At 37.3% G+C, this 16,109-nt stretch overlaps 1 protein-coding gene across 1 annotated transcript in view; it reads left to right on the top strand.

Moving 5' to 3' along the window:
• Window positions 1-686: 686 nt before the first annotated feature.
• Window positions 687-16,109, top strand: part of LOC308696495 (NLR family CARD domain-containing protein 3-like) — a gene marked incomplete at its 5' end in the record, with an annotated part of 137,565 nt that continues 122,142 nt past the window's right edge. The window contains 2 exons of the mRNA XM_081375259.1: window positions 687-793; window positions 4,965-6,914. Of these exons, the coding sequence (XP_081231385.1) occupies window positions 687-793; window positions 4,965-6,914 (2,057 nt within the window). The remainder of the gene's footprint in view (window positions 794-4,964; window positions 6,915-16,109) is intronic.

The raw sequence follows: 16,109 nt of genomic DNA, 5'->3' as shown, positions 1-16,109 counted from the left end.
GCCGGAAAACCATTTCAACAGACGCTTCCCTCACTGGCTGGGGCGCGGTTATCGGCGCTTTGCCAGGGGTCTGTGGCAGGACCTTCATCATTCTTGGCATATAAATTGCCTAGAAATGTTGGCTGTGTTCAGGGCTCTGAGGAGTTTCCTCCCAGACATCAAAGGTTACCACGTCTTGATACGTTCGGACAATACATCAGTGGTAGCGTATCTGAACCGACAAGGGGGACTCAGATCGCGCCCTCTATCCAGATTGGCGCATCAGATTATTTTATGGTCCCAAGGGAAAATATTATCTATAAGAGCAATATATGTCCCGGGGGTTCAGAATCAGGGAGCAGACATCCTGTCAAGGCAGGGGCTGAGGCCCGGGGAATAGAGACTCCATCCAGAGGTGGTGGAGCTGATATGGCAGAGGTTTGGACCAATGGAAGTGGATCTGTTGCGTCTCAAGGGACGTCCCACTGTCCACTTTGGTTCTCCCTCACTCATCCAGCCCCGTTGGGGTTGGATGCCATGGTACAGGCCTGGCCGAGGCTTCGCCTGTACGCTTTTCCCCCGATCGCTCTGCTCCCGGGAGTCCTGGAGAGGGTCCGTCAGTAGGGCATCAGTCTTCTTCTGGTAGCCCCGTTTTGGCCGGCCCTAGTATGGTTTTCGGATTTAATTTCACTCCTGATAGCTCCGCCATGGCAGATTCCTCTGAGGAGGGATCTGTTATCTCAGGCGGAGGGTACTATATTCCATCCTCGCCCAGAGCTGTGGAAATTGTGGGTCTGGCCTCTGAGGGGGCTCAGTACCTAAATGCTGTTCTATCATTTGGGGTGCACAGAACCATACTTATCTCTGGGGTTCCGTCTACTAGGAGATTATATGGCCTTAAGTGGAATGTTCTTCCACTTGGTATAGAGAACATGAGTTAGGCCCAGTTAACTGCCCAGTGGCTTCAGTTCTGGATTTTCTTCAAGATCGTTCTCTGCGAATCTCTCCCCGTCCACATGGATGGTGCACATGGATGCCATTGCGGCGTTCCATGCACCACTGAATATTGGGCCTTTGGGGAGGCACCATCTGGTCATACTATTTCTCCTTGGTACATAGAGGATGAGACTGACAGTCAGGTCCAGGGTTCCTTCCTGGTACCTGGCGGTGGTTCTCGAAGGGCTATCCCTGGCTCCCTTCGAATCCCTTCAGTCGGCTTTGCCTAGGACCTCACGTTCTAGATAGCCTTTCTCTTAGCTACTTCTTATAAAGAGACTGGGAGACCTCCAAGCCCTGGCATTAACGCCAGCTTGCTTGGGGTTTGCCCCGGCGGAGTTAAGGCCATCCTGCATCCGAGACCCAGCTATGTGCCTTAAGTGCAATTTAATATGGCTAGGTCCATGGTCCTGCAAGCATTTCATCCTCCACCACATGTGTCGGCAGAAGAGAAGAGGTTCCTTGCTCTGCCAGTCAGAGTTCCGAGTATTACCTTGAGAGGTCCTCTTCTTGGAGGAGGTCGGACTTACTGTAGTGTGTTTCGGGTCACCTAATGAGGGGCTCCCGGCTAAACAAACCATAAGTAGGCCTACAAGGTGCGCAATTTGCCTTCACCTTTGGCTGTAAGGGCTCATTCTACTAGAGGCATGGTGTCCTCTAGAGCCCTCCTCTTGGGAGTGCCCCTCCAGGAGATCTGTGAGGCAAGCCGGTTGGGCTACCCCACACACTTTTATCAGGTTTTATAGTCTGCACCTCCCTAGTACGCCTGGCGCACATGTGCTCTCGTCCTAGATGGGTGCCTGAGTTCAGTTTCACTCTAGGGCAGGCCTTTTCTCGGTGTGTGGCCTAGTGGGCATTCGTTCCCCAAAGAGTCGTTTTCAACGACGCAGTGCGAGTTCCCTCGAAAGGGAACGTCTCGGGTTATGACTATAACCCTTGTTCCCTGAGAAGGGAACGAGACACTGCGTCGTCCTGCCACGCCCCTCAATGCCTGAGAGCGGCTTGCTTCATTGCGAGGCTAATGTGTGTGTGTGCCAGCGTCACTTTTATGCATCCGGTTATGCCGTCACATGTTACGTCATGACGCAACACCAATCAGGATTGTATTAGTTTCATTCATACTTCAGAGGCGCACGCTAAGGGAGCGTCCCCAAAGAGTCGTTTTCAACGACGCAGTGTCTCGTTCCCTTCTCAGGGAACAAGGGTTATAGTCATAACCCGAGACGTTTCTCTTTACCCTCGGTTTCTCTATCGAGTAGGTGTAGAAGTCAGGCCACTCAACCGGAGCTAGAGTTAACGTTAATCCTGTCAGATAGTCCATAGACTGAGCGTGTACGGTCATCTGGTTTCGTCCGTTAAAATTAACTTTTGCAAATAACAATCGCGGCCCTGGACAGTGAGTGACCTTGCACATTAAGATAAAATTGGATTTACTCTAGTCATTGTTAAAAAACAAGCTAACAAAACTGGCAAACTAACGTTAGTGAAGCAGCCAGAGGGTTCTTTCTGCCTCCAGCTAAACCCCGCCCACACAAATACGTCACCATGTTTACCAACTGTAAAAGGGTCTATTGTTTCCATGGTGACGCGTCATTGCTTGTCACACACACCGCAGCCACAATATCGCTGACTGACTAATGATCTGCTTTTATTTAATTTTTTTATTCAAAATATTCACAAATTTGTTAGCTATGACATGAAATATTTGATTTTGATATTTGATATTCCGATTGTCAAATATATGCAAGTGGAAGTGTTATGTTGTTTAAACACCTTTATAACGATCGCGTTAGTTAAGCTAGCCATCATGTTAGTTTGTGCTGCTGTTCAGAGAATCGGATCTGTTGGATTGTTACAGCACGTAAATTCATCCACTTCTCCCGAAATACATGAAAGTAAGTGGCCGGTGAACTGGGAGAAGAATAGAGTTAACTTTAAAGTTACTAACACAATGTGTAACTTACACAATCTTATATGAATAAAATGTGTCGTCTAATTATAATGGAAATTATTATTATTTCTGCTTCCATAGACATCAGTGTGTATTTTACAAATTCTAAATGTATTGTTTTTTTAGTACTTGGGTGAATTTAAATGTCTGAAACCTAAAATAAACATTATGTGGTTAAAAACACTGAATAATTGTGATATTTGACAGCGCCTGAGTGGCGCGCGTCCGTCTCTGGCTCAGCGCCAGCCAACTGCGAAAGCACGATTTGAATTTAGCAGTTGATCACGTGATGCACTGGCAGTTCTACTCACACCGGTGTAATCGTATCGTACGCTCCAGTGACCAGCCAAGACTGAGCACACAATAATATACAGTAAAAGATCACACCGGTTTGATCTTACATGCGAAATTCAGTGATTCCACACTTTGAGAACCACTGCTCTAATGACTTGTAGTTCACATGTAGTTGCAAAGTAACTTCTTGTTAGTAGAATGTCTAAAGTGAACCATCGAAATAGTTACCACAGTTTATTTGTTTAGCACTTTTTAGAATATAAACTGTTTAAAAGCAGCTTAACAGAAGATGTACTGTATGTATCATATATACACAAAACAGCATAATTATTTTGATTAATGCCAATATTATTTGAGGTTCAGATGAATGATGTTGCCATCAGTGAAGAGTCTGATCAGAGCAGCATCTAAAACTTCTCTAGGCCGACAAAGCTGATGATATTGATCAAACGCTGCTGTCTGAGATTATTGTTATGTTGAGGGTCTAAACACTGTCAAACTGTGGTGCAGTGAAGGTGAACTCAGGTCTGGTCAGGTTAATATTAGATCAATACTATTTTAATAATAGTATTGATCTAATATTAACTGAGTATGTTTTTCTGGTTGTCTCTGGAATCTTGCTCTCTATTCAGAGCCATTTGCTCTTTATGCATAGTATACGATTGCAGAAAAAAAGACATGTTTTTTATTGAATATTGATGGATCAAGACATTTAGTGGGAAAATAAATCATTAAAGTGGTTTGTTTTGGTAAAAAAAAGTCTTATACATGTATGAGGCGGCAATAACCTTTAGGCCTTTTACCCCAGACTATCCTATAGACTACAGTCTGCGTAAAATCTATCCAGAGTCTGGGTAAAAAAAAAAAACAACCTTATTGCCACATCATATATTTATAAGATTTAAAAGACTCACCAGGATGGGACAAAAGGCCCCCAGTATTGATACAAATACTTTAGCAATAAAGTAATGTGTTTTGCATAATATCTAAGTTAGTACTTGTTCAAAACAATCACTTTAGTTCTGTTTATTTTAATAAATAAAGGAAATGCATTTTTGTTTAATAATATACTGTCATTAAAATTAAACTGTTCATTTAAAAAAAAAAACACTAAAGATTCTGAAAGTTTTGAAGGAGATCCCATAAAAATTATATTGTCTTTACAGTAGTAACAATAATTGTGATATTTTATTATATGATTAATATATATATATATATTTCATTATAAATATGGGGATTATCTCTAAGTTGGACACCCAACCTAATACGATATAATGTTTTTATTATGTTGTATTATATGATGTTAATTATATTTATATTTATATTTAATTATCATCCGTCATCAGTCCCCTTTTACAAGTAAATCAATTACATGTAATCATTTCACATGAACACTGCTTTTTCTTCATCTCAGTGTTTCTGTGATATTTTAAAGTAATGGTTTCTGGTAAAACCTTCTGTCAAGAATTTTTGCCGCCTTTCTCTTTTTTTCGAACATTTTGACTACTGAAATATTGATGTCTCATTACTTTTAATATGCAGGTCATTATCTGCCCCCAAATGCCTGATGTGAATAATTCATTTACAGTTTGTTGGAAACATGGGTTAAAATCAAAATCTGTTCAGGAACTTTGAGGATCTCCATGTGATATATTTTAGGAAGACAGTTTCTTCATGTAGTATGATTTTCATATTTATTTTAACTGAGGTTTTTGTATCTCTGTTCATCTTAATGTGTTTTCAGTGGTGTGAGAGCTGACCAGATCAGAGATGTGTCCTGTCAGACCAGCACATCCTCCTCCTGTCAGAAACACATCAGTCATCATGACACAGAAGCAGCCCTGCAGCTCGACTCTCACCAGCCAGTGCATGATGATCTGCAGAGAGTCAAAGACCAGCACAAAACCAGCATGAAGAACAAGTATGAGAGCTTATTTGAGGGAATCAAACTACAAAAGAATCAGACCCTCCTGAACAGGATTTACACACAGCTGTACATCATAGAGGGAGAGAGTGAAGGGGTGAATGAAGAACATGAGGTGTTACAGATGGAGAAAAGTTACAAGACCCTCCAAGACACTCCAATCAACTGCAATGACATCTTTGATCCTTCACCTGAACTAGGATATGAGGAGAAGAGAAGAGAGAAGAAAGACAAAATCAAGACTGTTCTTACTAAAGGCATCGCTGGAATTGGAAAAACCGTCTCTGTGCAGAAGTTCATTCTGGACTGGGCCGAGGGAACAGCCAATCAGGATGTAGATTTCATGTTTGTTCTTCCATTTAGAGAGCTGAACTTGATTAAAGATCATCAGTACAGTCTTCACAGACTTCTGCTGGACTTTCATCCTGAACTTCAAGATCTGGACTCAGAGATTTATGATGAATGTACAGTTGTGTTCATCTTTGATGGTCTGGATGAGAGCAGAATTACACTGATGTTTTCAGACAGTGAGAAAGTTTCTAATGTAACTGAGTCTTCATCAGTGGGTGTGTTGATGTTAAACCTCATGAAAGGAGATCTGCTTCCCTCTGCTCTCATCTGGATCACCACCAGACCAGCAGCAGCCAATCAGATCCCCTCAAACTACATCAAACGTGTGACAGAAATTCAGGGATTCAATGACCCTCAGAAGGAGGAATATTTCAGGAAGAGAATCAGTGATGAGGATCAAGCCAGCAGAATCATCTCACACATCAGAAGAGCAAGAAGCCTCCACATCATGTGCCACATACCCGTCTTCTGCTGGATCTCAGCCACTGTGCTTCAAAACATCCTGAAACAAGATCTCAGTGCAGAAATCCCACAAACTCTGACTGAAATGTACATACACTTCCTCCTCATTCAAACTAGTATGAGGAACCAGAAGTATGAAGAGAGAGCTCCAGAGAAACTCCTGCAGTCCAACAGAGGAGTGATTGTGAAACTTGCTGAACTGGCTTTCAATCAGCTGATGAAGGGCAATGTGATGTTCTATGAGGAGGACCTGATTGAGAGCGGCATAGACGTCACTGACGCTTCAGTGTATTCTGGGATTTGCACTGAGATCTTTAGGGAGGAATCTGTGATTTATCACAGGAAGGTTTACAGCTTTGTACATCTCAGCTTTCAGGAGTTTTTTGCAGCACTGTATGTGTTTCTCTGTTATTTACAGAAGAACAGTGAAGTTATGAAAATGTTCCTGACAGGAAAGTCCAGAGCTTGGTGTGAGAATGTTCCTCTGGATGTGTTTCTGAAGGGAGCAATGAAAAAAGCCTTGAAGAGTAAAAATGGACACCTGGATCTTTTCCTTCGATTCCTTCATGGCATCTCGCTTGAGTCCAATCAGAGACTCTTACAGGATCTGCTAATTCAGACAGAGAACAACCCAAAGAACATATATAAAATAATCCAAAACCTTAAAAAACACGAAAACACAGAAAGTCCAAAAGACAATGTCAGTCCTGAAAGATGGATGAATCTGTGTCACTGCTTGATTGAGATGAAGGATAGTTCTCTTGTTGAAGAAATGCAGGCATTTTTACAATCTGGAACAAAAAACAAACACCTTTCTCTTGCACAATGTTCAACTTTGGCAAACTTGATCCTGATGTCAGAGGAGGTGATAGATGAGTTTGACCTTAAAAACATCAGATCATCACAAGAGGGTCTAAGGAGACTGTTACCTGCTCTGAGGAACTGCAGAAAAGCTCTGTGAGTGTGAAAATATGAACATAATATCAACTGAGTTATGTAGGCTAATAGTTTAGATAAATGCGCTTTAATGACTTTTTTATTTACATAAATTTGAAGTGTCTACAGATTAAAATATTTAAAATAATTATTTGTAATTATAATTATAATTAAAATTCATGTAATTACATTTCTAAAGTTTTAAAAGCTGAATATCTTTTCAACCAATGAATTTTCATGAACTTTCCATTGTTCATAATTTACTGGATAAGGTTTAGCCTAAGCATTTTTAGAAAAACATATTCATTTTCCTGGTCTAGAAATCACACTTTTAAAATTAGTCTATCTCATATATCTAGTTGCGGTGATGATGTATTAAATAAGAAATATCTTGATTTAGGTCAGTGGTTTTCAATCCCAGCACTGTACATTTTTAATGTCTCTCTTATCTAACACACATATTTGAGGTCTTGGAGTCGTTACTAACTAGCTGATGAGTTGAATTTGAAAATGTGCCGTGCTGTGGGTACTCCAGGAACAGGACTGACCAGAAACTGTCTCTGAGCCTGCTAGTCCAGGCCTTAATGCTATGGTACTGTAACCGTGATAGGAGCATAGAAAACGTTATGTGGCTTGGATGGCTTAAAGGACAAGTTTGGTATTTTACACTTAAAGCCCTGTTTACAGATCGTTTCTGATGAAATAGAACGGTTAAGATTAAAATTTTGACACATGCTGCTGTCCCGAGAATTTTAGGTTTATTTCACTTTCCCCAAAACCTCCAGAATGGGTGCATACACAGCAAAAAGTCCAGTGTTAAATTAACTCTCCTGGGAGTTTATATGGCTCCAGAGTCAGTGTTGAAATATGAGTGTTAAATTAACACTCAAGAGTGTTAAAGTTAATGAGCTCATTAAGTGATTAATTGAGTGATGATTGAGCATTATTGAAGACACCTGATGTTAGCAAGCAGAATCACCAAAGGAGAAAATCTAATTTTTAAGACACCGTTATGGTGATCAGTGTTTGCTTTAGTTGGGCTCTTGACCCATAACCTGTAAACATTAGATTATCTTTGGTTGTTGTATCTGAGTTATAACTGCCAGATGAACAAAGAGAAAGTTGATCAGGTTTTGTTGGTTATGTTTTGACATAATCATAATTTCACCTGAATCACTGATCTCATTTAGAGTCTAATCTCTGACTTAGATGTATATTGTTGATTATAGCATCTCTGTGATTCTACAGATTAAGATTTTTTTTCTAACTGGTCTAAAGGATTTCTTAATAGTTGTTCTGATAAAACAAAATCTTTCTTTTAGGCACACACAGACATCAAGAATCAGTGTATGAATCTCAACTATGGTGACAAACAGAATATTCAATTAGGAAAAGGAAATTAGTAAGACAATTCAGATCATAATTTATTCATACCGCAATGCATGATGGGAGCCATGAATGAGTTTTGATTGGTGGCACCCAGAATGCACTGCAACATGCTTTATTATTGTCACCATTGTTGAGATTCACAGGCTGATTATTGATGTCAGTGTGTCTAAATAAAGTAATTTTCTAAGTATTTTTATCAGAACAATTTTTATGAAAAATTTTGGATTATATTGATAATGATAAAAATCATTTGCTGTAGAATCACAGGCTGCTGTAATCAACAAGGTAAATCTGACTCTCTAAATGAGAGTTGATGTTCAGGTCAAATTATGATTATCAAATCATAATCAACACCACCTGATCACCTTTTCTCTTTGTTAATCTGAGAGTTATAACTCAGATACAACAGCCAAACAAAATTTAAAGTTAATGCGTTATGGGTCAAGAGCCCAACTAAAACAAACACTGATCACCATAACGGTGTCTTAAAAAATGAGATTTTCTCCTTTGGTGATTCTCCTTGCTAACATCAGGTGTCTTCAGTATTGGTCAATTATCACTCAATGCATCACTTAATGAGCTCATTACCTTTAACACTCTTGAGTGTTAATTTAACACTCATATTTTAACACTGACTCTGGAGCCATATAAACTCCCAGGAGAGTTAATTTAACACTGGACTTTTTGCTGTGTAGGTGCACTCGAACATATCCCAGCTAACAGGGAACGTTCTCAGAACATTGGCTAACATTCTCTGAAAGTTCTCTAAAAGTTATCAAAAACGTTCTTGTTGTAACGTTATTATAACGTTGTGCCAACGTTATATGTCATTGATAAACGTTCTAAAAACGTTAGCATTAAAACGTTATTCTTACATTGTTAGTGGAACGTTTTAAAAACGTTATTGTTAAAATATATATTAAGATTAAAGTTACCAAAGTAACGTTGTGCCAACATGTCATTGATAAACGTTTTAAAAAACATTATTATGTTAAAAAATATATATTAGTCATTACAAATTAGTTATACAGCTTTTTATTCTGCAAATTACCTTCAGAAACATATAATTTGTAAATCCAGTGACACAACTAATGACACAATGCACTGACATTAACTATTTCATTTAAATATTTTTTATGGTCAGAATAAAAAATCCCAGAATATAAAAGAATTATGTTCAGGAAAATAGCAGTAGCCTATTCATTTAAGTTGAGTGCATTTTGCTTGTTGTATGAATTAGACACTTTTGTCACAATGCTGATTAACTTAGATAAAAGTTCTCTCAAAGTTACCAAAGTAACGTTGTGCCAACATGTCATTGATAAACGTTCTAAAAACGTTAGTATCAAAACGTTATTCTTACTTGTTAGTGGAACGTTTTAAAAACGTTACTAAATTAAAACAAATAAACAACTTCAGAAACATAATTTGTATATACAGTGACACAATGCACTGAAATTTTTTTGGGGGGTTAAAATATTTATTCAAATATTATTATTAGTTTAGAAAAAAATCCCAGATATAAAATAATTATTTATTCAACAGGAAATAATTCAAAAAGGACAGTCAATTATAAATTTGGTTTTACCTCTAAAAAAAAAAAAAATTTACTTTTGCAATTACAGTCAAAGAGAAAACAGGGAATGTGTTATGATAGACTGTAGTTTTATCTGATCATTCCCCACGTCCGAACGACCTATTACCTAAGATGGGCGTGGTTTTGCAGCGCACGGCACGACCCGTCAATCAAACACAGCGTCAGCGGGACAAGATGTCGGACACGGAGACGACAGCTTTTAGGTAAGTTGAATTTTGCGTGTTGTATGAATCAAATACTTGTATCAGTGCTAATTAACTTAGTTTTGCAGCAGTTGCTACTGTTTTAATAAAGTTAACTAGATCAACAGTTTGCATTCACTGTCTTGAGTAACTAACGTTAAACTGCTCCCGCAGTCCACAGAGCAGTTAACAACACTACACAAATATGTAGTTAAAACTGAAGAATAAACGAGAAATTACATTGATGTCTTTATTTAGATTCACCTTTTCCAGTGTCCTTGTTCGCCTTTTCAATATAGCTAAACTGATTTTAATTTGAACGCGTTCTTGAGATTCAAAAGTTAATCGGCTAACATTAGCTCAATTAAGTTAGCTTAGCTATGGCCCGGGTATTTCCCCCTCCAGTTATCTGTTTCATGTGTCAAGTTCGTCATCTGAAATCTGTAACTTATTTGTAATTTTATCGTGTAAGTTGTCTACAGTGTTTGCAGTTTTACAGGTTATAACAAGCTCCTATGTGACATTTAAAAAGGAAGGATATCCCCAGGCTCCTCTTAAATTTGATATTTGGATCGAGCACTTGACAACAGTAATGGACCCTTTTCACAGACTGTAATTACGCGTTTTAACAACCATTAGTATTGTAAATTGTGCTAATTTATGATATACAGTGTATGGAAGGCCATATTTTCAATTCCTCCAGGCAGCTATTTTTTTTTTTTTTTTGCTCAAATTGCGTTAAAATGTGTATTTTTGGCTTGGTGCAGCAGTTGTAGGCGCGAATTTCTATGGTAACCGGCGCCTCTGGCGTTGCAGTGATGCAGAGCCGTTGAAAGAGAGTTGCGCACAACTTTGATCTTGTGGTCACGTGGTTCATGTAGCTCGCAAAAGAGAGCCTAAGCGTGTTTTCCTATATGATAATTGGGTCACACTCAAGTGACCAAACACCTTAAGTGTACCTTTTCATCAATTCAATAAATGTACTATATTTTAGTTCAATAATTATTTAATATTTTAATCTTTTTGTTGCTTAATAATATTTGTGCAATAATTATGATCCATTAATGACCTTTTAAAATATTTTTGATTTAAGCAAAGTTATCATTAGATTGCAGTTTTGGGATGTGGCACGGTTCATTAATGCAATTTAAACTTTAAGAGTGCATTAAAATAGAAACAATGCAAAGTCCTTGAGCATGAAAAGCAATATAAATTTAGTAGCATCTGGCTCTGGGCTTAGGGACAAGAGCAGAGAGCTAGTCTCGTATCTTCATGTGTTCTCCCAATATTCCAAAGCAGATTAAACTTTTTGTAAATTGTCAGAAAATTTAATTAGATATTGTGCATGAGCAAACTACAGCATCCCAGTGCTTTTATACTAATCTCACCACACTTTAATACAACACTGTTTTATTTTCTCCCTGCAGTATCTCCGGAGATCATCTCAGGGTCCAGTCCAGTCCAGTCCGATGCGCTGGAAGTGGAAGCTGATGTGATTGTGGATAATGTCATTTAAAACGTTTTTGTTTTTTTTAGCTTGCTGATAGGTTAGGGTTAGGTAAAGAGGTTATTTTAGTTTTGTTTCATGTTTCATTATTTTGAAGTTTAATCAGTTTGTTCTATGTTAGTCCAGGTTTATTTTCATGTTAATTTCATATTTCAATTTAACCCAAGTCGGTTTCAATTGTATCTGTATCTTGAAATAAACTACACTTTGGTTCACTTCAGCTCGTCTTCAATGGACTACATTACACATATTATAGACATGATTCATGGGTCTTTTTGATTTTAATTATCTTTCTAGATCTTTTGTCTTAATTTTTAAATTTGAAAGTTCTTAATAAGGTGCTTTTATAAAATTATTGTCATATATACATTATTTGCAAAAACATTGAGAATGTTTAAACAAGTGAATGGAATGTTTTAAGAACGTTTTTCATAATCTTAGAAAAACATTAAGAGAACGTTTATATAACGGGAGAATTGAACTTTCTAATAACGTTTGAATAACGTTCTTATAACCAAGGAAGAACGTTAAATACAACGTTTATGTAACAAGATAATTGAACGTTCTAATAAGGTTTTGAATAATGTTCTCATAACCAAGCAATAACATTAATACAATGTTTTATAACAAGATAATTAAACGTTCTAATAACATTTTTAATAAAGTTCTTATAACTAATAAATAACATTTATACAACGTCTAAAAAACTGGACGTTTTGAACGTTTCTAGAACATTCAGAAATAACGTTTTTATAACTTAATGGGAACGTTATGGAAACGTTCTTATAACCTAAGAATTTAACGATCTAATAACGTTTGAATAACGTTCTTATAACCAAGCAAGAGCGTTAATACAACGTTTATATAACAGGAGAATTGAACGTTCTAATAACGTTTTGAATAACGTTCTTATAACTAAGAAATAACGTTAATACAATGTCCAAAAAACTGGTTGCTTTGAACGTTCCTAGAACATTCAGAAATAATGTTTTTATAACTTAATGGGAACGTTATGGAAACGTTCTTATAACCTAAGAATTGAATGTTCCAATAACGTTTGAACAACGTTCTTATTACCAAGCAAGAACGTTAATACAATGTTCATATAACAGGAGAATTGAACGTTCTAATAACGTTTTGAATAACGTTCTTATAACTAAGAAATAACGTTAATACAACGTCTAAAAAACTGGACGCTTTGAACGTTTCTAGAACATTCAGAAATAACGTTTTTATAACTTAATGGGAACGTTACGGAAACGTTCTTATAACCTAAAATTGTTAGCTGGGATCCTTCCTAAAACGCATTAAACTTTCGTTTACAAAGAGATGAAACTCACCGAGTGGTCAGTGGTGTTCACTGATATGCTCACACAAAAATCGCTGCAAAAGATGCTTTCCAACAGGTGTTTTACCATTCGTTGTAAAACTGTGGATCTATTTTTCCAAACGTCTCACACCCGTAGATTCTTCCGTTGAGAGCTTGAATAATAGACACTCCAGCCCAGTTGGTGGCGATAATGCACCTTTGCCAATTGCAAGCAAACCACTGGCATTTCATTGAATACACAGAAGAAGCAGAAGAAGAAGCGGCGGAGTAATACCATACCGCACACAGCTCTTTCAATACAAGTCAATGGAGTTGGACAAAAACTACGATAAAACCTGTTGGAAAGCATATTTTGCAGCGATTTTTGTTTGAGTATATCAGTGAACACCCCTGACCACTCGGTGAGTTTCATCTCTTTGTAAACGAAAGTTTAATGCGTTTTAGGAAGGATATGTTCGAGTTCACCTATGCAGCCATTCTGTAGGTGGGGGGGAAAGCGAAATAAACCTAAAATTCTGGAGACAGCAGCATGTGTCAAAATTTTAATCTTAACCGTTCTATTTCATCAGAAACGATCTGTAAACAGGGCTTTAAGTGTAAAATACCAAACTTGTCCTTTAAGTCCTTTTAGAGTAATTTACTACGGCTTAGAACACGGCTCAACCATTCAGAATCAAGATCCAGAACTATCTGTTTTATAACTAATTATTGACATACAAGAGGGCTTTTCACACTTGAAATTTACCCGAGGTCATTGTAAACCTTTACACAGATCATAATTTACCCGGGGTTAACAATTAATCCTGGGTAATAATAAACTGATGTTTCATGCTGTACACTCCTAAACACTTGGTTAACATTCTAATTTGCATATTTGCGGTGTTAGATTCATTGATTGGACGAATGCTGCACAATAGTATCTGTCTGCACCCCGCAAGACTTCAAGTTATGCCCACTTCAAGTTACGCCCACTTCAAGTTACGCCCCTTCAAGTTACGTCATGCCGTAAGCCACGCCCCTTCAAGTTACGTCACGTCCCTTCAAGTTACGCCCACTTCCGCGATATGACGAGATGACATCAAATGACATCAAATGACCGTGAGAGCGATTAGAGAAAAGTATGCGATTAGTTTCGTATGCTTCTTAATCGATCTCGCATAAGTTTAACTGAACATATTCAAATGCAGTACACTAAACTGACTCTTAGCTGTTCAAGAACATAAACCTTTGAGATGACATCTTCAAAATGCTTGTTTTTGTCTGTAAACAGTAAAGCAAGTTTCAATATGCATTTATGCCACTGCCAAGGTATTGATAATGTATTGCTAGAAACCATATTGCAATGTATTGTTTTTTTCTAATTGTCCCACCTCAACTAGACTGTGGAGCAAGTACTAATATAGATATTCTTTTGAAATTTGGCTTTGTTTAAAACATTATTTTTTAAATAAATATTGTTAAACATATTTTCATGTTTTAAATAAATAATTTTAAATATCTGTTCATGTCATATTGCCTGATGTGCTGACAAACGATTTTTTGACAACACTAATAAACAGTTAAATGCACTACTGTCAAATATCTTATACTTTGAGACAAATTAACTACAAGCAAACTTATCACAAAAAAACTTTTATTCAAAGGCAACACAAGGAGGGTTTATGCAAACCCAATCCACAATTTATGTCACTAATATTGTCATAGAAAATCAGATTTGTCCACTTCCCCAGTATCCTTTAAGGAGAACTCCGGTCAATTTTAACATTGAGCTAATTTTTTTGTACATTTGGAGTGCTGTCATTACAGAGAATAACGACAAAAATCGGTGTTGTCTACACCGTGTTATCCTCCTTTTAAAATTTGCACCCTGTTGACTTCAATTGGGCAAGTTTTAAACCTGCTTTTAGCCTCTTAACATCCTTTTTTTATATTAAATTTTCAAAAAGTGTTATACAAATATTGTCAAAACCTCACACGATACAAAACCCAAACAAAGTGTAAAGAACATAAAACGTACAGTAAACAATGATTATTTGATATTATAAAAAGTATATATAGAGAGCATGTATCACACATTCAACATGAAACAAATAAAAACAGTAATTGACAAGACAAAAAAAGATAGAAAAAATAGATTACCATGAGGGTGGAGAAGGAAGGCTATGTGTGTGTGTGTGTTAGAATATACATTACTGTGCGTGTAAGTTTGTGTATGATTGAGTGTTTTGTGTTTGAGTGTTGAAATCAGCAGGATTGGTATAGTATGAATTGTTGTAATTAAAGTATTGTGCCCTAGTTATATAAGGGGATGAGTTGGGTTGAGATGTGAAAGATATGAATAAAAATGATAATATTTCAGCCAGCGCTCATACCTGTATTTACATCCTGTTTTCGGTCGAAGTCTATAGTAATCAATTGTCGAGCTCATGCGCGTGATCATAGGTAACTAAACCTATGTGCGTGAACTCGACAATCGATTACTGTGGACTTCGACCGAAAACAGGATGTAAATACAGGTATGAGCGCTGGCCGAATTAACATAATTTTTATCCATATCTTTCACATCTACTGCAGTCAGATTCACTCGTGTTCACTCTAAAGGAATCACTCACATTGGCTGTGCACTTGTAATGACACATCAAGGATGTTAAGAGGCTAAAAGCAGGTTTAGTACTTGCCCCATTGAAGTCAACAGGGTGCAAATTTTAAAAATAGAATAACTCGGTGTAGGCAACACAGATTTTTGTCGTTGTTCTCTGTACTGACAGCACTCCAAATTTACAAAAAAATGAGCTTAATGTTAAAATTGACCGGAGTTCTCCTTTAACAGTCTTTGTACAAATCATCACATTGAATGCAACGGGAGATCAGATAGGGAATGCGGTAGGTCCTTTTATACTCCCCTGAAAAGGAGTTCCAGTTTACCACACCTGTTGACAAAAGAAAAGAAAAGTTTAAGTGTAAAACATGTTTGCATTTCTTCTTTTTTTTTTAAATATGAACTTTTCTGGTAGCACTGTTTCCTCAATATTAAAGTAGTTCACTTTTAAAATGAAAATTTTGTCATCAAATACTCACCCTCATGTTGTTTCAAACCTGTATGCATTTCTGTCTTCTGCTGAACACAAAGGAAGATATTTAGAAGAATGTCAGTAACCAGACAGTTTTTGGGTCCCATTGACTTCCATAGTATATATTTTTTCCCTACTAT

This window comes from Scardinius erythrophthalmus, assembly GCF_964197995.2.
Source record: "Scardinius erythrophthalmus genome assembly, chromosome: 1".
In the NCBI taxonomy this organism is placed as follows: domain Eukaryota; kingdom Metazoa; phylum Chordata; class Actinopteri; order Cypriniformes; family Leuciscidae; genus Scardinius; species Scardinius erythrophthalmus.
This window is presented reverse-complemented; position numbering and strand designations above follow the sequence as displayed.